Source organism: Xenopus tropicalis, chromosome 4 (assembly GCF_000004195.4).
Source record: "Xenopus tropicalis strain Nigerian chromosome 4, UCB_Xtro_10.0, whole genome shotgun sequence".
NCBI lineage: Eukaryota > Metazoa > Chordata > Amphibia > Anura > Pipidae > Xenopus > Xenopus tropicalis.
The window spans coordinates 98,602,197-98,625,403 of record NC_030680.2 but is presented as its reverse complement, the minus strand read 5'-3'; the positions used below and the strand labels follow the sequence as shown (position 1 = coordinate 98,625,403).

The 23,207-nt window shown below is 37.4% G+C and overlaps 1 protein-coding gene across 2 annotated transcripts in view; it reads left to right on the top strand.

The window, feature by feature from the left end:
- The window catches only part of cop1 (COP1, E3 ubiquitin ligase), a 91,303-nt gene that overhangs the window by 24,084 nt on the left and 44,012 nt on the right, over positions 1–23,207 (top strand). Inside the window, exons 6-11 of one of the 2 annotated variants that reach the window (XM_012961071.3) lie at positions 4,264–4,332; positions 8,210–8,269; positions 10,882–10,958; positions 11,608–11,662; positions 12,913–13,027; positions 21,563–21,698. In XM_012961071.3, the coding sequence (XP_012816525.1) occupies positions 4,264–4,332; positions 8,210–8,269; positions 10,882–10,958; positions 11,608–11,662; positions 12,913–13,027; positions 21,563–21,698 (512 nt within the window). 2 annotated transcript variants of the gene reach the window in all.

Below are 23,207 nucleotides of genomic sequence, written 5' to 3'. Positions count from 1 at the left end.
TCCAAAGTACCAAGCCGCAAAGCTTTTCTAAAATTTGCGATTTTGACACAACTTTTGAAAATCACCTCAAAACTTCCACTTTGCACCATCTTTTCTCTCACAGGTCATTATTCAATGTACATAGGTCATGTCCAATATACAAAGGTTTATCAAAGTACATGGCTCTTACAGACGCCAAAATATACCTTGTGCACACTACTTTCGTGGCTTACATTTACCTACTGTAATTCATAAACACATGGGCAGTTTTGTGTAATATAGGGTGACCCCTGAAAACCATATATTTTTGGAAACTACACATTTGGACAAATCAAGCATGGGTAAGGATGCCTTTCTACACAAAAGTTATTTGTCATTTCTGAAAGTCACCTAAAAACATTGCAATTTGCCGTTTTTATCTCCACAATTTTTTTACATTTAATGGCAAATCTCCCCAAATATGCAGTGGATATAAAAAGTCTAAACACCCCTGGTAAAATGTCAGGTTCCTGTGCTGTACAAAGATGAGACAAAGATAAATAATTTCAGAACTTTTTCCACCTTTTATGTGACCTATAAAATGTACCACTCAATTGAAAAACAAACTGAAATATTTTAGGTGGAGGGAAGAAAACCAAAAAAAAACCTAAAATAATGTGGTTGTATAAGTGTGCACACCCTTAAACCAATACTTTGTTGAAGCACCTTTTGATTTTATTACAGCACTCAGTCTTTTGGGGTATGAGTCTATCAGCATGGCACATTTTGACAAGATTTGCCCACTCTTCTTTGCAGAAACACTCCAAATCTGTCAGATTGCGAGGGCATCTTGTGTGCACAGCCCTCTTCAGATCACCCCACAGATGTTCAATCGGATTCAGGTCTGGGCTCTGGCTGAGCCATTCCAAAACTTTAATGTTCTTTCCGGTGAAGCCATTCCTTTGTTGATTTGGATGTATGCTTTGAGTCATTGTGATGCTTAAAGATGAAGTTACTCCTTGAGTTCAGCTTTCTAGCAGAAGCCTGAAGGTTTTGTGCCAATATTGACTTATCTAAGGCCCCAGTTCCAGCTGAAGAAAAACAGCCCCAAAGCATGATGCTGCCACCACCATGCTTCACTGTGGGTATGGTGTTCTTTTGGTGATGTACAGTATTGTTTTTGCGCCAAACATGTTTTTTGAAATTATGGCCAAAAAGTTCAACCTTGGTTTCATCAGACCATAACACCTTTTCCCTCATGCTTTTGGGAGACTTCAGATGTGTTTTTGCAAAATGTACCCTGGCTTGGATGTTTTTCTTCTAAGAAAAGGCTTTCGTCTTGCCACTTTACCCCATGGCCCAGACATATGAGGAATACGGGAGATTGTTGTCAAATGTACCACACAGCCAGTACTTGCCAGATATTCCTGCTGCTCCTTTAATGTTGCTGTAGGCCTCTTGGTAGCCTCCCTGACCAGTTTTCTTCCCATCTTTTCATCAAATTTGGAGGGACATCCAGTTCTTGGTAATGTCACTGTTGTGCCCTATTTTCTCCACTTGATGATGACTGTCTTCACTGTGCTCAATGGTATATCTAATGCCTTGGAAATTCTTTTGTACCCTTCTCCTGACTGATATCTTTTAACAATGAGATCCCTCTGATGCTTTTGAAGCTCTCTGTGGACCATGGCTTTTGCTGTGGGATGCGACTAAAAAAATGTCACGAAAGACCAACAAGAGCAGCTGAACTTTATTTGGGGTTAATCAGAGGCACTTTAAATGATGGCAGGTATATGCTGACTCCTATTTAACATGATTTTGAATGTGCAACCACATTATTTTAGTTTTTTTTGATTGTCTTCCCTCCACCTAAAAGATTTGTTTTTTAATTGAGTGGTACAGTTTATAGGTCACTTTAAAGGTGAAAAAAAGTTCTGAAATGATTTATTTTTGTCTCATTTTTGTACAGCACAGGAACCTGACATTTTACCAGGGGTGTGTAGACTTTTTATATGCACTGTAAATGCCAGAGGTCTACAGAAAAGTTTGTTGCCCAATATGCATAGATATACCAAAGTATGTGGTTATGTACAGAACCTAAATAAAAGTAGTGCATATGAATTTTTTCACCAGCCAACTCAGATTCTGCCTACAGAGCCCCTAACTACATAATGTGCCATAACACCCCCTAACTGCACAGAGACCCCCAGAAAACCATATGTTTTTGGAAAGTGCACATTCCGAAAAATCAAACATGGGTAAGGAATCTTTCTACTACCAATCAGCAAAGCTATACTAAAAGAAATGCAACAAACAACAATGCAAGTCTAAAACCGGAATAAAATCACCAAAATGAAATACAATTAGGCAAATAAATCACATAAAATTAATTACTTTACAGCGTGGTTAGTGGTCAGAATACCTGATCCAATGGTCACATTGTGAAATAAATAGTTTTTAGGAGAAAAAAAAACCAAAAGACAAAAGGATAAAATAAGGAACTTGAAAAAACAAAAATAAAATTTTGTCTGTTTGTGTACACCTCTAAACAGTGTGTGAATGTGTGTATTTGTGTATGTAAGTGTGTAAATATGTACAAAAGCAGAAAAAAAAGTCAGAAAAGCAGAACAAAATCTACATTTAGTAAAAGGTAAGTTGTGTGTGTATATAGGAAAGATAAGGCCACTTACCTTTTTTTGTGAGCTGGAGGGTCGTTGGCAGCAAACAGCGTCCCATGATCTCTCTGCTGAGTCTCTGAAGCAGAAAGTGTGTGGGTGGGATCCGGAGGGCTGGGGAAGGAAGCTCTTAACAGCAGACACAATATGATCTGTAAAAAGTCGGTCCTGCAACAATCGAGTCGCAGGGCCGACTTGCCAGCCCCCTTGGCTCATTGCCTAGGGGGTTTGGGGCACACTGGACTCTGAGCACTGGCGGCGAAAGCAGCCAGTGCAGAGAGAGATGCTTCATTCGTATGTCATACGTACTTGGCAGGAAAAGAGTTAACATTTTATTCTTGAACCAACAAGTTGTCACAATTCTATAAATGTCTCGTATCTATACTCGTATGATCCTTCACTAGGGATATATGATTCTCGCCCACAGTGAGTAAGTCACTCTTGGATTTAAATAAATACTCAAATCGAGCCTGGCCCCGAAGTTCTCCCTGGGCCTGACCTGAATCATTCAGATTCACAAAGGATATTAACCAGACAGCTTTATTAGAGGTATACATTAATACAGAGTATTACAATACAGTATTAAATAATAGCTCATACATCCTGAAAGCTCGTTAAGTGTTGAGGTAACAAATTCAAGTACAAAAATGTTGCCATTTAACCATTTCTTCCTACATGGGGCTGATCCCATGGCAGCCAATCATTAGCCTTGTTTTAGCATAACTTTGTCTCTCTGTCCATCTTTAGGAAAGGATTAAGTGTCTCACTGTCCCAGTACAATAGCCCAAAAGGTATCTCTCTGGAAAAAGAAATCTTTTACATCAGCGCAGTGTCCTAAGTGGTATTTGTGCAGTTGGTGTTTCTGAGACTATTTGTGACGTTCTTAACCTTGCACTAGGGATACTTGTGACAGGAGACAACAGATGATGCATTCCTTGTTCTGTGTAAACATTCTAGGGTCCAAGTAAACAGAATGACCTCTGGTCTTCATGTCTAAAATCATCCTACAATTGCAGTTGTTCTGTGCCTGTGTCCTGTTCTAAATCTTTGTCCTTTGATAATAACTAATATATACATGTTTATAGCATAAACCTAAAACACCAATATCTACACAAGTGTTTTTTTTTTTTTAAGTTGTAATATTGATGTATAGGCAGCCATCTCCGTGCATTGTGCATGAGTCTCAGCTTTCAGAAGGAGCTAGCACTACACACATTAGAAGAGACAACCTATTGTTTCTCCTACTCCCATGTAACTGGAGGCGTCTCAAGCCAGAATTGGATTTCTTACTATTGAGTGCTATTCTAATATCTTCTGGTAGCTGCTATCTTGCTACCTTCCCATTGTTCTGCTGATCGGCTGGTTTATCAGAACACAAGTCACATGGCTGTAGCACCTTGGGAAATGAAGAATATGGCAAACTCCATGTGAAATTTCAAAATTAAATATAAAAAAAAATATAATAATATTATAACCGATTTCAATGCAGGATTCTGCTGGAAAAGCTCTATTAACCAATACATGAAAACAAATACAAAAAAAACATGTTTCCCCATGACCAGTATTTTAAGTTGTAAGTTACTGCAATTTATATACCATGCCATAATATTTATATTTTTTACTCATATAGGAATCCCATGCTGCTCAGCTACAGATCCTCATGGAATTTCTCATTGTAGCTCGCCGGAATAAAAGAGAGGTATAGTGCATTCAATTTTAAATTGTATGTTTATTTATTCAGCTCTTTTTGTACATGCAGCATGCACATTTCTTTCACTAAATAAATAGAAGAGATAAGTTACACTGTTTTATACTAATGAGCATGAAGCCAGGTACAAAATGCTGCAAATACTTTTTGCCACCTTAATACGTGCTAACAAATTCAACTCGCAGCGTAATGCTTGCTTCTTGTGCCTGGATTCACATTCGTTTGGATGAAACTTGCTTTTTGTGAAGAAAGTGTGTAACGGGACTACCGTGACTGGTAAACCCATGTCACAGGAAAGGGGCTGATTAGGTCTTTACTGTAAGAAGTAGACATATCACCAGGTAGGCTGTGAACCAAAGTACAGACTTTAGTGAGCTTTTTCTCACAAGGGATGGTAGGTTACTGACTGTTGCACAGGAGGCCCAACATTGTCAATAGATTTCATCAGGTACACAAATCGCATAATCTCCTGAGGATCCATGAGGTCCTGAGATCTTCTCCTGAGGTCCATTGAGTGGGCCTCTACTTTTAATAGTGCTGTTCCCCTATTCTCTGTCATGTCCACCTGTACTTACCTCCTAACTTGCCTAGTTTAAAGTGATACTGACACTTAAAAATGACTCCTCAAAATATGAATCTACATAAAAAGTTGATGTCATGTTGATTGATTTTCGCTGAGAGATTTGCTTTTATAAATAATTGTTACTTGAAGTTCCTAAACCTGACTGTTTTGCGAACCTGACTGTCCCTTCTCAGCCTGTCAGTTATAGCTTCTAATGCTAACGGCCTCCTGCTGGACAAATATGGCTGCCCCCTTATAGGAGAACATTGGGGACCAGACAGGTAATATAAAAGCGTTGGGTAAATACTTTTATGGCAAAAATGAAGGTCATGCAAAGACAATGTTATGATAGATGTAAAAAAATGTTTAATTTCTGGTGTCAGTATCTCTTTAAGCATGGTGCGGCCTCTAAATGGCCTGGCAATCAACAACTGGTCTTGCCTTATATGTTGTCAAGTCAAAGAGGAAGTCCCTGACTCCTGTTCTTTATATAGGCTCCTATAAAGGAATTCCCCTAAAGACAACTGTAAGGGCTGGTGCCACCTGCTGGCTGAACTGAACATTGCCTATTTATATATAGTAAATAAAATACATTTAAAGACGCTCATTTAAACACACTCTGGGGCACATTTACTAATCCACGAATCCGAATCACGAATGGGAAAAAATCGGATTGGAAACGAAAATTTCTGAAGATCACAAATATCACGGAAATGCTTACAAAAAAATCGTATCAGTCACGATAATATCGTATTGGCGATCCGAAAGTCACGTAATTTTCCTACCGAACAATTGTAAACAGCAGTAAAACCTTTCCGATTTTTTCGTGCAAACGTCGAAAAAGTCGTGAGGCGTACAAAAAAGTCGTGCGGCAAACGAAAAAGTCGTCCAGACGCCCGAAAAAATCGGCGAAAATACGATCGGAGCGTTCGCGCTTTTGTAAATGTGCCCCTCTGTGTTGGTTGTGTCAGTAGGTGCTTATTGGTTAGGAACACAAAAGGTCATTTTTCCCAGGTACTCACAGCAGCTTGTTTTATATGCAAGTGAAGGGCAGGCAGATGTCAGCTAGAACAAGCATTTTGATCACTTCAGGGCAATAATTAGACAGGGCAATCATTACCACTTTGTGAGCTGTAAGCCAAATATCTGTTTTGTTGCCCTTATCCCCTCCCTATAAAACATGTCTACAACATGTCTGGTAGGCAGAAATTTTGCAGCAAAGCCATGCATGTGTGTGTATGTATGTGTGTGTGTGTGTGTGTATGTGTATCAACTAAGATATTATTAATCCTTATTTGTTGCAAAACAATCCTGTTGGGTTTAAATTATGTTTAAATTATTTTTTTAGTAGACATAAGGTATGGAGATCCAAATTACGGATAGATCCCTTATCCAGAAAGCCCCAGGTCCCGAGCATTCTGGATAACCGGTCCTATACCTGTAATACATTTTATAGTGGATGTTGGGTCCCAAGGTGGAATTACAGATTTCAACTGAGAAACCCTGGTTTGTTATTTTCTGTTCTGTGCTTGGCATTCTTGGGGTTGTATTAAAATAAATTAGTAATTTCAGTTTACCCACTGATATAAAATACTTCAGCATTCCTGGCATTTCCAGTGCAATTACTTTTTATTTACTCCATAGCTTATATTTAGAAAACTGGTTCTAGCAGTTTTATATCTGGTCAAGAGATGCTAAACAGATGCTTAGTCTTTCTGATAAAGTAAACGACTGCATAATGTGTTTTTATTGTCTTCTCAAATACTACAGTCCCCTCTTCAGCTTCATACATTTCTTATGTTTTTGGTTTTTTTTGTGGAGAATAATTAAAAACAAATGACTTGGTTGATATTTATGTTGGCTTACTCATGTTTGAAGAAATTCCCCCTGCTCTTCAAGATAAACATTATGCTGATGACCAAAGTGTTTAAACAGAGCCTCCTAGGTTTTATTTTATATCTTATTCCAGCTTTAGAAAATACTCTTGTGTCTGTTTGGGTTTTCATTTTTGGCTGGCTGGATGCTTAATATATTACTGAAAGGAATATGTCCTGCATTTCTTTGGGTGCATATTTAACCCATAAGGTTAAATAATAATAATAATGTCATGTGTAATTTTTTTTCCAATATTATATAAAATAATGGATCCTCTGAAAGAAGAGAAACAAATTAGGTCTTCTCAGTCATCAGCAGTTACAGAAAACGCAGTGATGGAGAATATTGCAATATTAAGACTTTAACTGGTTGTTTTCTTTTCTGCACCAAGAAGATGTCACATACTAAATAGTGCTAGTGCCTTGTCACAGCTGAAAAAATACATTATAATATTCTCCAAGGGGACCTGTCACAAGACATTAAAAGCTGTAAAATAAGTTTTTTTTTTTTTTTAAATTAAACCCCAATTTGTTGTTTTCTTAACACATCCATACCCATTATAAAGGCATTTAAAAACCCCAGCTGTCAATCATATATTGCCTTTCCTGCCTCTATGCCTTAGGCCAGTGATCCTCAACCAGTGGCTCGGGGGCAACATGTTGCTCACCAACCCCTTGGATCTTGCTGTCACTAGTTATTTTTGAATTCCTGACTTGGTGGCAAGTTTGGTTAAATAAAAACAAGATTTACTACCAAATAAACCCCTGTAAGCTGATAGTGTGCATAGAGTCTGCCTAATAGCCAATCTTAGCCCTTATTTGGCACCTCCATGAACTTTTATGATGTTTGTGTTGCTCTCCAAGTCTCTTTACATTTGACTGTGGCTCATGAGTAAGAAAGGTTGGTGACCCCTGCCTTAGGCATAGAGGCAGGACAGACAATTACTTTAACTTTTCATTTAGCACTCACTTCCCCCCTCCCTCTTCACAATCTAATTGTGTAGCCAGTGCATGGGAATGAGTGTCAGGCCCCCTATTCTGCCACATAAACAATGTTTTTACTTGCTGCAAAGTTTGCCTTAAGGACAGTGTCCACAACATGGTGCCTGTCTGCTTGCTGGGATTGTGTTATTCCAAGACTGAAGTAAACAAGATTTATAATATTTATGTAGTGTAAGTAAAGTGTATTTTGCTTGACAAACACAAAAGAGAAAAAAATGGAATTAATTCTTAGGGTGACAGCCAGGTCCCCTTTAATTGCAGAGCTGCAACACTTCAGTGACTGTGATGCTTGAAAGCCATACCTGTGAAATGATGGGCACATGCATATGCCAATAACACACAATTTCCTGTTTTTGTAACTATATGGATAATAAGGGGCAATATTAAGCAGCTTGTTTCATGCCTCCTTTCGGTCTTTCTGGCTTTCCAGCAACTGGAGCAGATCCAAAAGGAGCTAAGTGTACTGGAAGAGGACATAAAACGTGTAGAGGTGAGATCCTTGATTAATTACTACTTTTAGTCTTTTATTTCTTGATATAATGCTTCAAGTTTATCTTTAAGCATTGTCTCAGTTAACCTCTAAAAGATTTTCTCTTTTGTAGAAAGCATTGCCATACCTAAGTAAAGAATCCTAGAAAGTTTTTCTGTTTGTTTAAGACAGCAGCTGCCATTTTAAGTAGCTTCCTGTTTGCAGCTCTAGCAGTTGCTAGCTCTGATTACACATTCTTAAGGGGGGAGTTTTATTAATTCTTATGGGGGGGGATCAGGAGAGGGGAGATATCCAAGAACATGTTTACAGAAAAGGAGACAAGAAATTCTTTGTTTCTTTTGATAGGGGACTCAGTGCAGCTTTTCTGTGAGTGCTTATGTATTTACATACACCTTTCTGATTTTAAGCTTTCTTAGTTTTTACCTTTCCATCTCCTTTCAACTGTTTTGACTAATAAAGGGTGGTTCAACTTTTTGCAATGTTTTGTGTTGTGCTTTAATGAAAAAAAATTTTTAATAGGTTTTTTACAATTTATTGCTATGCTTTTATAATAAATCTCACCTAAGTTTTTGCCTTCGGTGAGAGCAAGGTCGCTAGGTCAGTGACCTTTGAAAAAGAACAAAGTGTTACTGTAATAAAATGGCATATGAACAAAGGCAGAAGCTTTTATACTGTGTTTGTGCAGTAAGAAAACAGTTTCCTCATGTCACGCAAAAAGATTGAGGCGCTGCAAATGTGTTAGGTGTGGTCATGCAACCATAATGTAATTTATATAGATTTATTTTTAATGAGTTAGCTGTGTGGCCATACCTAGCCAGTATATTTGCATCTCTTCAGTGAGATGAGGAAACTTATTTCCTCAAGTTAAGAAATAGGGAAGAAAAGAGGAAGCTTCTGCCATTGCACAGATACCACTATCCGCTGTGTTTTCCAAGGTTGGCAACCTAGCTCTCACAAAATACAAATGTATGGGTGGGAGTTATTATCAATTTGATTTATTATTCTACAATTTTACAAGCTTTTAGTTCTGCTTTTTTCCAAAGCCATTCATTAACATTGTAATTTTTAAATAGTGCACCTAAAATATTCTGATTTTCTTAATTGCTATTTTGAGTTATTTTTTTCCACCTTTCAGGTTTGAAAAAAAGGTTACTGACTTAATTTAGTATTAGTATGTCTTCCTTATATACGTAACTTGAAACTTAATATATGTAACTTAAAAGAAACTTATTCTTTAAATTTTAGAAAAGGGTAAAAAATAAATAGAACTGAGAAAATTATAATTTGTGGTGTATAATGTAGCTATTATTAATTTGCTATTATGTAGCCATGGCGGGGGGGGGGGGGGGTCTACCATTTAAGCACTATTAGGGCTATAAGGCTTACATTTGCATAACAGGAGATGGCCTAAATAGAATAAGTTATATAAATAAAAACCATGTCTTCCTGAGTAATCAACAATCCCAAGTAATGATACATACAGTAGAACCCTCATTTTACATTTTTTAGTGGACAAGGAAAAAAAATGTTCTTAAATTTAATTAAGGAGAAACCATTTTGCTTTTGAAACACAGGTACAATGAAAACCTTAGCAGGAATGATGATGAATGATTTGGTCACAAATTATAGTAGATCTATACTCAAAACCTTCCCCTGCAGCTATATTTGAGTCGCCAAGCAGGAGGAAATTACTTTCGCCTATTGTGAACTTGGTGTATGCCTTTTTTCTTATAATGATGACCTTTGCACATGCACACCTAGGTTTGGGGTCATTAATGACATCTGCAGTCTGTTTGTGATCCTTGTGTCTTAAAGGAGAAGGAAAGGCTAGTAAAGAGTTAATCTCAGAATGCAGGCATACCTTCAGTTGTCTCAATAGTGCCCTTAAGTCTCCCCATATTTCTCCCATTCAGAAGATCTGAAACCAAACAGTTAGAAAAAAAGCTGAGCTGGGTAGAGAAGATTCCCATAATGCCTCGCTCCTGCCCAGACTTGGTGACTTGGGACTGTAGGCGACACATGCGCACCCCCCCTAGCATCCGGTTGCCATGGCGTGTATGCAGCCAAGTGTATGCATGTATGTATGCAGCGGCACAGAAGAAGAACAGACAGCCGGCAAGCAGGTGCTGGGGGGGGGAGAGGCAAGCAGCGAGGGGGTGCTGACAAAAAAACAAAAGTGGCAAACACAGACTTGATTATGGGGACATTCCTTTCTGCATTAAAGGGGCCTATAAATGCAATTATGGCCTATTATATATGGTAATGCCACTTAGGAGTATGACTGTATACCAAATTCACAAGCAGTTTGCGTGTTTCAGATTTTGTCAGTTTTTTTTTTTTTTTTTTCAGCTAAACCAAATCAGAGCCTTTATATTTTGCTGTGGTATCTGGCCTTTGAGAAGCAGCTAGTGTTGGCCAAATCCAAAATGTGCATATTCTTTGTATCCCTGATAGCATTTTACATCAGAGAGAGAAAATGAAGATAAAAAAATTAAAAAATGTAAAAAACTGAAAATATACAATATATATATTATACAATATATAAAACTGAAAATATAGATATGTGTCTATATCACACTAAGTTAGTAAAATCACCTTGTTTGCTTTTACAGGAAATGAGTGGCTTATATTCCCCTGGCAGTGAAGATAGCACTGTGCCTCAATGTGAAGCTCCTTCTCCTTCCCACAGGTTTGCCTAAATTAGTAAAGAATAATCAAAACAAAAGTATAGTTGGTGAAACCGTAATCACAGTACTTTTTTGTAATTAAAACATTAACATTTACATATAAGATGATCTTAGTAATACAATTGTATTTACACTTCAAAGAGTTACTGAGAGAAAAGTACTTGAGAGAAAAGCATTAAAATAATGTAGATCTAGTAGGGAAGAAAGAGTAGGGACTCAAACTGATAAAAAAAAAAAAAAAAGAAAAGTTATAACGATATGGGTAGGAAAGAATTGGTTGTGAAAGGGACAGAAAAAAAAGAATGTGAAAATTAAGGAGGAAGAGCACTTAAGCTGAAGGGGACAGCAGAATATTTGGAAAAGAAGTTGATAAAAGATGGGAAGGGAAATATCAAAATGAACCTGAGTAGACTAGGAAAGTTTAGAAGAGGGCTGATAGACAAAACATGGAAACCATCAAAGACAGTATTCTTCAGCAGAACAAATGAAAGAAGCAGGAGAAAATGTAGAGCATATGAAAAGAAAAGAGGGATTATATTAAAGGATTACAATGTTTTCGGGGTTTTTTTGCTATTCAATGTATTTATATTTATCTGCATTTTCGTATCCAAATAATAAATCTTGTTTTTTCTATATATTTTCTCCTAGTAGCCTAATTGACTCAACAGAATACAGCCAATCCCCAGGGTTCAGTGGTAGTTCCCAGGTAATAATTCTGTGTTTTTCCTCCTCCTAGGTTTTGTGTGTGCAAATCGTTATGCAATCGTTTTGTTTACCACATTGAATTAAAGCTGAAAGCCTGCACTTCAACTGCATCTGAGTTGTTTCATTTAAAATTCATTGTGGTAACATACAGAACCAAAATTAGAAAAAAGTTGTCTCCTAACTGTAGATGTTTGCCTGATTTTTGTTTTTTTCTGAAGGTTACATTCTTTATGACAATCTCTTCAGCATGCATTTTATTACTACCTTTGAAACTTTCATTTTAGTTGCAGCTTGGCGCGGGGTTGTTTTTTTTTTTGTTTTTTTTTTTAACTTAGAACAGTGTGCTTTGCTTTTTTTACTGTTGGCAAGCTTCTATGACATTGTTACAAAATGCTGGAATATGTTTTTCAATATATTAAATATTTGTGTAGCAGTTGTCACAGCGACACTTAGCGGCCGATTCATTAAAATACGAGTTTGAATCCCGAATGGGAAAAATTCGGATTGGATACAATAATTTCTGAAGATCGCAAATATCAAGAAAATGCTTATGAAAAAATCGTATTAGTTACGATAATATCATATTGGCGATCCGAAAGTCACAAAATTTTTGTACCGACCAATTGTAAACAGCGGCAGAACCTTTCCGAATTTTTCGCACAAGTGTACGGAAAAAGTCACGCAAGCGTGAAAAAAACAGCGAAAATGAAGCTTGTAGCGTTCGAATCTTAATAAATCTCTCCCTTAGGCTAGTGGGACAAAGGGCTGTTCATTGGCTTTTCTCTACCTTTTTCTCTAACACAGGAAGTAAGGTTCAGCGGGAAAGATGTATTTTTGCTCCAAAATCTACTTTGTGTGAGCTCACAGGCTAACTATTTTCCTGTCCGTAGATGGAGCGCAGAGGCCTAGAATATGCAGGTGGCAAAAAACCAATCAACAGCCCTGTGTGCTCCACTGCCCTTACAGTTTATTGAAATACAGGCTGCAGTAAAATGTTATTAAAGTTTGTACAAAAACATCTCAACGGGATAAATCATCATTCATACAAATACTATATTTAAAATGATTAAGTAGTTTTAAATGGTGGACTTAGACTTTTGCACTCAGTACTATAGTATCAGCAGCTGCCTCTAACTACTAGTAAACATGGAGAAGGGAAGCAATCTGAAAGATAAATTTTCTTTACAATATCAAATCTTGTTGTTGACTTTTAAAGTTGCACTTTTTAATAGATTCTGTTTATCTTTACAGACAAAAAAGCAACCATGGTACAACAGCACTCTGGCATCACGAAGAAAACGTCTTACAGCCCATTTTGAGGATTTGGAGCAGTGCTACTTTTCAACAAGGATGGCACGTGTATCAGGTAAGAGTCCGTTGGTTTGATTTGCATCCTATTACAGTCCTGCAGCAAATTAAATATATAATGAAACCAGTTAAGATCCTAATGCACCTGTGGATACAGAAATGTAAATGTTACATTTGGACTGCTCTTAAATTAGAACACATGTGTTATAACTTAAATCCTGGAACATTAGGTTTAACCAAGGATACCAAAATTTTTTGAAAATTACACATTCTGCTGAATCCAAAATGTTTTTCTACTCCTAAGTAACAAACAGCAATGGTTTTCAGAACTTAGCAGTTTCTATAAAAATTTATGGAATTCTAAAATCGCCTCAAAGTTTCCACTTCCAAGCATCTTATCTCCCACATAGCATTAAGCTGGCCTGAAACATCGTCAGATCCGCCACACACCATTCAGGGCTGAATCGGCAGGTAAGGAGGTAGAAATAATAGGATTTCTACCTCCTTCTGCCGATTCAGCGCTGAAGGGAGATTTTGGTCAGGCGCCTTCTATGGCACCCGATCAAAATTTTCAAACTGGTCCGATCGGCGAGTCGGCCGATATCAGCAGCTTCCTGCGATGTCGGTCGACTCGCCGACATACCATACACGCACCGAATATCGTACGAAATGAGGTGGCGTGTATGGCCACCAAAGTACCAAGAAAAAACATCCTAGATATAAAAGCCAAGGGTCCGCTGAACAGTTTGATGTCCATTGTGCATTAGGATTACCAAAGTATCTGTCATTTAGAGACTCCAAAATAAAGTGAGTGCATACATATTTCAGGGCATATATTTCTACTCCCAAAAAATAAACCACTTAATAAATGTGTGGTAAAAGTGACAAGTTGACCCCAGAAAACATCATATTTTCAGAAAATATACATTTTGCCAAATCTAAAGTGGGTAAATATGTCTTGGTATGGCAAAGCCCTAAACAGCAAAACTAGGCTAAATACATTGATTTTTATGTCATTTCTAAAAATTGCAATTGCCCCATTATATGCCACACATTTTGTAACACTCCAGCATAAAACATAAAAAGAACAGTTTGATGCCCAGTGTTAGAGCTGGGCGGTATGACTAAAAATTTATATCACGGTATTTTTCAAAATTATATCGGTATCACGGTATTTGACGGTATATAAATAAAAAATAAATAATAAATATTGGTGGCCAGGGCACGCCCCACAACCACAACCCCCCAACCACAATCCCCCAACCAGAATTTCAGCAGAACTTACCCAACTTGTGGTTCCTCCAGCGATGCGTCCTAGCGACGCCGCGTGCGCGCTGACGTCACGCGCGCACTGACGTCACGCGCGCAACCCGGAAATACTAAGAAAAATTGGCGCGCACACCGGTATGCCGGTATGTTAAAAATTTATATCATTTAAAAAAAAAAAAAAAAAAACGGTGTTCGGTTTATACCGGTATACCGCCCAGCACTACCCAGTGTGCATAGATTAAGCACCCAAATGAAAATAGTGCATATGAATTTTCACGACTGACCCTCTGGATGCTGCAATATAAGCACCAGGTATGTGTATTGTGTGCAATAAGACCCTCTAACAGCACAGAGTCCCTAGAAAACTATATATATATATATATATATAATATTATTATTATTTTTTTTTTTTTTTTTTTAAGTACACATTCTGATGAAACCATTTGGTAATTACTTCTTTCTACTTCAAACTACCAAACAGGAAAGCTATGCTAAATGTAGCAGTTTTTAGGAATTTCTAAAAAAAAAAGTTACAAAGCTTGCATATTACCCCATTATATACCCCCCATATTGTAATGTACAAACATCAAACATTCTAAAATATGAACGCCAGGGGTCTACTGAACAGTTTGATGCCCAATATTCATAGGTTTGCCAATCTGTTTGGCGTCCGAAATGGATATATAGCAGACAATTTCCATGGGCACAAACAAGTAACAAACAATAATGCAAAGTGCAATAAAATCACTAGAAACCAATAAAACCACTAAATCAGAATCACAGTTTGAATATTTTAGGTTAGAAAAATAAGTTTTACGGACAATATACAAAAGGTATTCATAGTGTGGTTAGCAAATACGCTATTTGCAATCGCAACAAAACTATTTTTTTAGTCTAACAAACCCATGATGTGATTTAAAAAAAAAAACCCACAATGGGCCAGATTCACTAGGGTACGAATCCAAATCACGAAATCTCATAATTTCAGATGATCGCAAATGTCAGGAAAATTCTTTCCGTTTGAATACGAACATTTCGGATTGTAAGTACGAAGTTTTCGTATTCAAACAGAAAGAATTTTCGTGACATTTGCGATCATCAGAAATTATCAGATTTCGTGATTTGGATTTCGTACCTTAGTGAATCTGGCCCATTGTGGGTTTTTTTTTTTCTTTTTTGAAACAATCATTTGCGATCCAAATGAACGTTAAACGGCTGGAAAACCTTTCTGACTTTGAACCTTCAGTGTATGATTTTGGAAGCCTCCCTTAGGACTGAATGGCACTCTGCAGCTCCAACCTGGCCCAAGGAAAGTCACCGAAGCTTGAATGAATCTGAAACTTTCGCACTCATTGAAACAAATCCGATTTTGTCGCACAAATTGTTGCGCAAATTGTCACAAAGTACGAAAAAGTTGTGCAAATTAACTAAAAAAAAACGCAAAAAAAAAAACCACACAGTTCTAAAACTTAGAAAAATACAATTTTTTTTGTATTTGGATCGTACTTTGATGAATGTGCCCCTACATGTAAGTGTGTATATGCATGTGCACACTTGGCAAATGGTGCGTTTTGTGCAAGTATGTGTGATTGCTGTAAATGTGTAAAAGCCCCCAATCCCCCAAAAATGTATGTGTGTGATTGTGTATTAGTGTAATAAGTGTGTGTGTGTGCATTACACTAACCTGAAGTAGCAGGCAGGCAGATCCATCTGGAGGAGGAGAAAGGTTCAGGAAATGAAGAGGAAGCTGTCTTCTGTATTGATTTGGTTAGTGGTCCAGATACTCTACAGTACTTTATCCACAGAGCATAGATTCTGTTCTGTGGCACTTACAGGGTTAAACATCTGTCCCAATAGCAACAAAAAACAATAGTAAAAAAGTGAAACAGAAGGAATCCAAACACTGATTAGCAACAGCTTTTATCAAGGCATAAATGCTTACTTATTTTTTTTCGTTTTTTAATTGAGGTAATCATTTTTGTGGTTACATACACAAATTATTTACATAGAGAGGTGTAAGAACAAACTGGTTCTCAACCTTCCTAATGCCGCGACCCTTTAATACAGTTCCTCATGTTGGGGTGACCCCCCAAACATAAAATTATTCCTAAGACCATCAGAAATAGTAAAAAATAGAAAAAGTTTTCCGATGGTCTTAGGCGACCCCTGTGAAAGGGTTGAGAACCGCTGCTTAGGGTAATAACCCACAAAGCGGGTTACTTGTCCACGATAGATCTGCTGATCTATCGCGGGTGAGTAACTCGTTCCATGGGTTCTTACTGCTTTCCCAGCGGTATTTAGCACTCAGTGCAAAATATAGTATAGATTATCTGCAAATTAGCTGTTTTTGTGTTTTATTTCATTATTATTGGGACTTGTGTGACTGCTTAGTTACAAACACCACATGAACTGGAAGGAACTCTCCTGGAATGGATTTGTGCGTGTGTAACTATGGCAAGAGCACCACACTGCACATAAAATATAAAGCGTAGGAGCAGCAAACCCATAAATTGGTTGTAAACCCTACCATAACACTGTCCTTTGTGCCCCCTAGTTTTGCTATAGAAGTAGCTGAACAATGTAATTATAGATACTAAAAAAAATCAATAAGAATTCTACTGATCAAAGAATTCATTATAAATGTAAAATAATTGATCAATGAGAGAACTAATTTCCAACACTGTCAGGTATCTTCCTGTTATCTTACGTATAGAGATAATTATGCATTTTTTTCCTTTATATAACACTATATATAACGTGTATAAAGGGCTTGTGCAGTGCTGGGAAACTGCTTAATGCCAACTCAAATTGCAGGAACAAAACAGGAAGACAGGTTTACACAGATCAGCTGGAATTATCATTGAAGGATTTTTTGCATTTTAAAGCTGTCACTGGCTTTGGAGAGTTGGGGAAAAGTTTGGAAAAGCTTTACTGTATAACACTCGTTTAAGAATACAACCTTCATGATGCTGGACTACAGCTTCCAGCATGCCTCAACCTCCATAATATGTTACATTATTCTCATAGTCAAGCTAATACTAAATAAAGCTTGATTGAGCAGTGCAGCAGGGGTTTACATCCCCTTTAATCCAAGTTAAAAAAAAAAAAAGCACCTAAAATATTGAATGAGTGTCTTACAAGGTTTGTTCACTCCCACGCTCCCATCCCTATATATATTATCCTTTCATGTCTATCCCTTTCTGTGTCCTTTCTTTCCACTTATCTGATTTACCTAGAATCTGGGAACTATCCTGTTTTGTATCTAGAGTTTTGTGACAATACCCCCTAGTACTATATGTTCAGATATAATGCTTTGAGATCAATTGGTGGCTACATAAGATTTTGCATACTGTCTATTTTTCTGGTTTGTACATAGATGTTTTAAAATAATGGTGTAAATACCACATTCATTTGTAGTATTATGGAGAAAGAAGAAGAGAAGGAAAGGCTCATAAAGAGTTAATCTCAAGCTGCAGGCATACCTTCAGTTGTCTCAATAGTGCCCTTAAGTCTCCCCATATTTCACCTGTTCAGATGATCAGAAGCCAAACAGGAAAAAAAATGCTGAGCTCTGTATGGGGCTGATTTACTAACCCACGAATCCGACCCGAATTGGAAAAGTTCCGACTTGAAAACGAACATTTTGCGACTTTTTCGTATTTTTTGCGATTTTTTCGGCGTCTTTACGAATTTTTCGTTACCAATACGATTTTTGCGTAAAAACGCGAGTTTTTTGTAGCCATTACGAAAGTTGCGTAAAAAATACGAAAAAATTGCAAAATACCGATCATTACGAAAAAAACGCAATCGGACTCATTTCGACCCGTTCGTGGGTTAGTAAATGTGCCCCTATGAGTCAGCTTCCTGCTGATTGGCTCAGATCCACATTCCTAAGGGGGGGAGTGAGTTCTTAGCATTCTTGAGGGTGGGTAGAGCAGGAGAGGGGAAAGAGGAGAGAGCTGGCACAGGAAAACAGACACAACAAATCTTTTGACAGAACAGTGCAGTGTTTCTGTGAGTGCCTATGGCTGTATTTACATAGACCTTTCTGATAAAGCTTACTTAGTTTTTACCTTTCTTTCTCCTTTAAGGGAAATGGTTTTCAACATTTGTTCAAGTTATAGGGTAGAACTTGAAGAACTATGAAGCATAACAAAAGTGGTATAAAGATGATACGTTTATTGGCAAGCTAGGATGATCATCACACCAAGCTTTCAGAGCATTTCAATTCTTTCTTCAAAGCTGGTTACAAAGAATCTATTTTGGCTCTGTCATATATACATCTTTTGTATACAAAAGGAAAAGCCCATAAGCATAATTTGGATAATTGTTCTTATGCTTCTTACTGTGCTTTGTTCAGAAACTGGACACTTGGTTATGAATGTTATTACATGCCACCACCTTTATCAAGCAGACATAAAGGGAGTTTAGATTGCTGGCTGCCCCAGGGGAATGGCAATAATGGCGAGCAGATATGCAGTAAACCAGTAAGTTTTTAAGGAGTACTAAAATACTGTCCAACATTTGCCATGTAGTGGGCCAAGTGGCTGAAATACAAAGTTAGTGTGCCAGAACGTATCAGTGTGATGTCATACATCACAGGCTATGCATCCCATAGGACGCCTGGGGGCCATAATAATTCCTTGGAGGCTACATTCTGCTTATGAGCCTCCATTTAGACAACGCTTCTGCAGAGGACACCAGATTTTAGCTGTAATATTGGTGTGTAAGCAGCCATTTCTAGTGCATTGAGCCTGATTCTGAGCTGTCAGAAGGAGCCAGCGCTACACATTAGAACTGCTAACCTATTGTTTCTCCTACTCAGTGTAATTGGAGGAGTCCTAAGCCAAACTTGGATTTCTTACTATTGAGTGCCATTCTGATATCTACTGGGAGCTGCTATCTTGCTCCCTTCCCATTGTTCTGCTGTGAGGGGGGTGATATCACTCCAACTTGCAGCACAGCAGTAAAGCGTGACTGAAGTTTATCAGAGCACAAGTCACATGACTGTGGCACCCTGTGAAATAAAGAATATGGCTAGCCCCATATGAAATTTCAAAATGAAATCTAAAAAAAATCAGTTTGCGCTTTTGAGAAACAGATTTCAATGCAGGATTCTGCTGGAGAAGCTCTATTAACTGATGCCTTGGAAAAATACATGTGTCCGTCCCCCTCCATGTGCGTGCGCAAGATGTGTGCACACAAGGCAGCACAGTTGCCGGGGCCGCTGGTGGGAGGTACTGTAGTGGGGGGATGTAATGGGCCTGGAACTAGTGGTAGGTGAAAGAAAAGGTACCTGCCTGGTGCCCCCACCGTTGTGTCCTAGGCAGGTGTTTCTTTGCCTACCCCTAGTTCTGGCCCTGACATGGGGTAAATTATCACATACCTGTACAAAGCTTGCTTTTTTTTTACTTCTACCAGTTTAAAGGCCAAAATCTGCATTCAGTTATATTTGTTTAACAACACCCTTTTTTTAATACTTTTAAATACTAATTTTCTAATCAGAATGCGGAAAGCTTGGTTGTAGTACCAGCACTGTTTGTTGTACCTTTTTGCTTGGAAATTTACAATGCAGTCTTCCAAGAAAACTGCTTTGACCTTTTTCCTTTAATTCTTGTCTGCTTTCTGTTTTCTTTCTAGCCGCCTTTCTGGTGTTAATTACTTATAATCGCTTCACTGGGCAAAAACTTGTTATAAGGCGTTCGCTGAACTTACAGCTGTGCTTTTGTAACTTGTTAAACTGATGGCTTTGAACTAACTATTTAAAGTATTTGTGATTTGCGTATGTGATCTTATAAACAATAAGAGTTTTTCTTATTCAGAGCCAAATCAGAATGATAGGCCAAAAAGAATAAAGTTGGTGTTTATTTGTACATGACTGTGTGACTGACATTGTTGAACTAACTTTCATGTAAAACCTCAGCGTCAGTATGTACAAAGAAAAATCTAATCCACTTAAATTTTTGCATCAAGTGAGCAGGTTTACTTTTTGTTAAATCCATGATTAATACGTGTAATAGACTAATAACACAAAAAAAACCTTAGGTTGAATATTTACAGTACAAACTTACAAACTTTGCCATGATGCAGTAAGCCATAGCAACCAATATGATGTTTACTTTTAAAGCAATACTGAAATGTTCCTATGAAAATCCATTGGAACATGTTAGTATTAATAGTGAATTGCATACACATGTTTGGGGCCAAAAGTCCTCCAAAGCTGCCCCTTATTAGTACTCCTGCCTATGGAAGGATCTTTCAGCCCCCAGCCCAGCATGACTGAAACAACTACGGAAGATTCTTTAGCCATGTCAGAGTGTCGTGCTGGGAATTATCCCTGGACTTGGGGCAGTTTTGGGATTTTTTTTGGCCCCAAACATTTTGCATGTCACAACTCATTACTAATACTGACACGTTCCTATGTATTTTCTTTGTTTGAAATTAGTTTTTTTTACATATTCCAGAAAGAGGTAAATGGTTTGCTGACATAAAGCAGATTTCAATCTGGAAACAAGTTTTTGCATGTTGAAAGAAACTGTGAATCTAAGCATCTTTCCATTACACTAAACATGAATTCTACATTTATAATGGTTTTAGTTATTTGCAAATTTTAAATGTGGCCATACACAGGCAGATTAAAGCTGCTGGTTCGGGTCCTTCAGAACAGTTTGTCAATTTATTTGTGTATATCTCATGCTGTATGGTCACCTTTACTGAAAACAGTTAGTCGAGTGCTTCATATTCTTGACACCTCTGCTTCTGACTACTAAATCAATGTATCCATAGCTTTAAAGGAGGAATTAACCCTGAAAATGAATATGGCTAAGTATATCATATTTTATATACTGCACCAGCCTAAAGTATTAGCATTTCAATAACCACAGTGATCCAGGCCTTCAAACTTGCCACAGCTCCCCATCTTGGAAAGTGTCGGCAACACTCACATGCTCAGTGTGCTCTGAAAAGCTGTTGAGAAACTAAACTTAAGGCTCGTTGCAAATTATCAAGCAGGAAATGAGGTCTGTCTGTCATATAAGCTGATGCTACAGGGATGATTATTAAATTCTGATACAAATTGCACTGGTTTCAGAGCTGCCATACTGGGGCATCTTTACTGACACAGATCTTCCCTGCTAAAGGGCTGTGGTTGCCTTGGTCTGGTACAGAAGCCCAATACATATATTACATTTCTTAGTTAGGCTTTAAAAGCCATTTAAAAATGAGCAATATAAATATATATAATGTAAAACCATTTAAGATTTTTTTATTGTTGCTGACTTGTGTTTTTTTTTTGTATTTCGTATACCTTCTCTGTTATTTATAGATGACAGTCGAACAGCGAGTCAGTTAGATGAATTTCAAGAATGCCTTTCTAAATTCACCAGATATAATTCCGTGCGCCCTTTAGCAACCCTCTCTTATGCCAGTGATCTCTACAATGGCTCTAGCATTGTGTCCAGGTAAATCATAATTAAAACATATTATTTGTCTTATTTGTCTCTGGAGGGGAAAAACAGTTCAAAGGTTGCAAACATTGTGCTGTAATCATCAGAAAAGCTAAGGTTTCATGTCTCTCTAAGCCCACATTAAAGGAAACAAGCAAGAACATTACTTTCCAGCCCATCTGGTGCCTCATAGTGGGCCCATACACAGTGTTAAAGTGTTTGTTAAGCATTAATGCAAAAAGGTAGATTTATTACTCTTTACCACTGGGTATATTTGCAAATTTTACTGTCAGGTTTTTTTCCCCTGATTTAAAGTCTTCCAAGGTGTTGTTCTCCTTTAAATAAACACAAGGTGGCACCCTTTACTCAATCTCTCCCATGTCTTAACTCTGCAGCCTGTCTTTTCTGAAAACTGAATCCATTAACGATATACCACCAAGGTAGCAATTAGTTTTCCACCCACTTCTCCCTCGCTCACAGATAGGTTAGTGTTTAAAAAAAAAAAATCAATTTTGCAGCACAAGTGTATTAACTGTAGAATAATTGTAGATGTGTAAACCTACAGGGTTCTTTTCTTAACTTTCGCATCTTTCATTTTGTTCCCAAATCCTAATTAATTGCATTTGTTCACTATGTTTTTCCACTGTTAAAGGGGAACAAAACCCCCATAGTTTACATGTTCGCCCCCCCCCGCCCCAGCCACATCAACCCTGCTGCCTTTGCCTCCATTATTTTTTTTTTATTATGATTAAATTATGATTTCAACTGGAGGATCTTTGTACATGAATCAGGTATTTATTTGTTTTGTCCCATTACAGTAACCTGCAAAAAGCATGTAGATACTATCACATTTTAAAACAATTATCTGATGTTACAGGATAACAAATCCTACACTGAAATGTATCTCTTTTTGATATTCGTATTTAAAACTGAATTAAGTCTTAGGTCTTTACATATAAGGTGCCTTGTATTTGCTGTCCACAAGGAATATAACTCCCATGTTTCTTAATAAAAGCTCCATAAAGTTTAGGTTGTAAATATGAAGGACAACTGGGCACCTAAAACTAAAGTAGTTGGGGGTTTATTCTACTGTAGATCCTCCCTAAACATTAATTTTCTGCTCTGAAACAAATAAAAAATCTTCTTTCGCCCTGTGTGTGATACACATTGGAGGAGCACTATTACTTCATAGATCAGAATGGCATTCAGCTGTTCAGAGCAGTCAACCCCATTCTGATAAATTGACACAGGTTTCGGGTTTGATGAATAATGGCAATTTGTTAAAAGTTTCTTGGTTGTCAAGACAATTCTGATAAATGGGGGAAGTATTGCTGTGCTGGGAATCCTTATTCCCCATTTATATATTTGATAAATTATTTCCTAATTTTGAGTTTGTAATTTGAAAATATCAGTGCAGTATTTGTTCAGAAAAATTAAAGAATTGCCATGGGTGTGAATACTTTTGATTGGCTTTTACTTTACTTTAAATCATTTAAGCTACAACAACAAAGAAAAAAAAAAAAA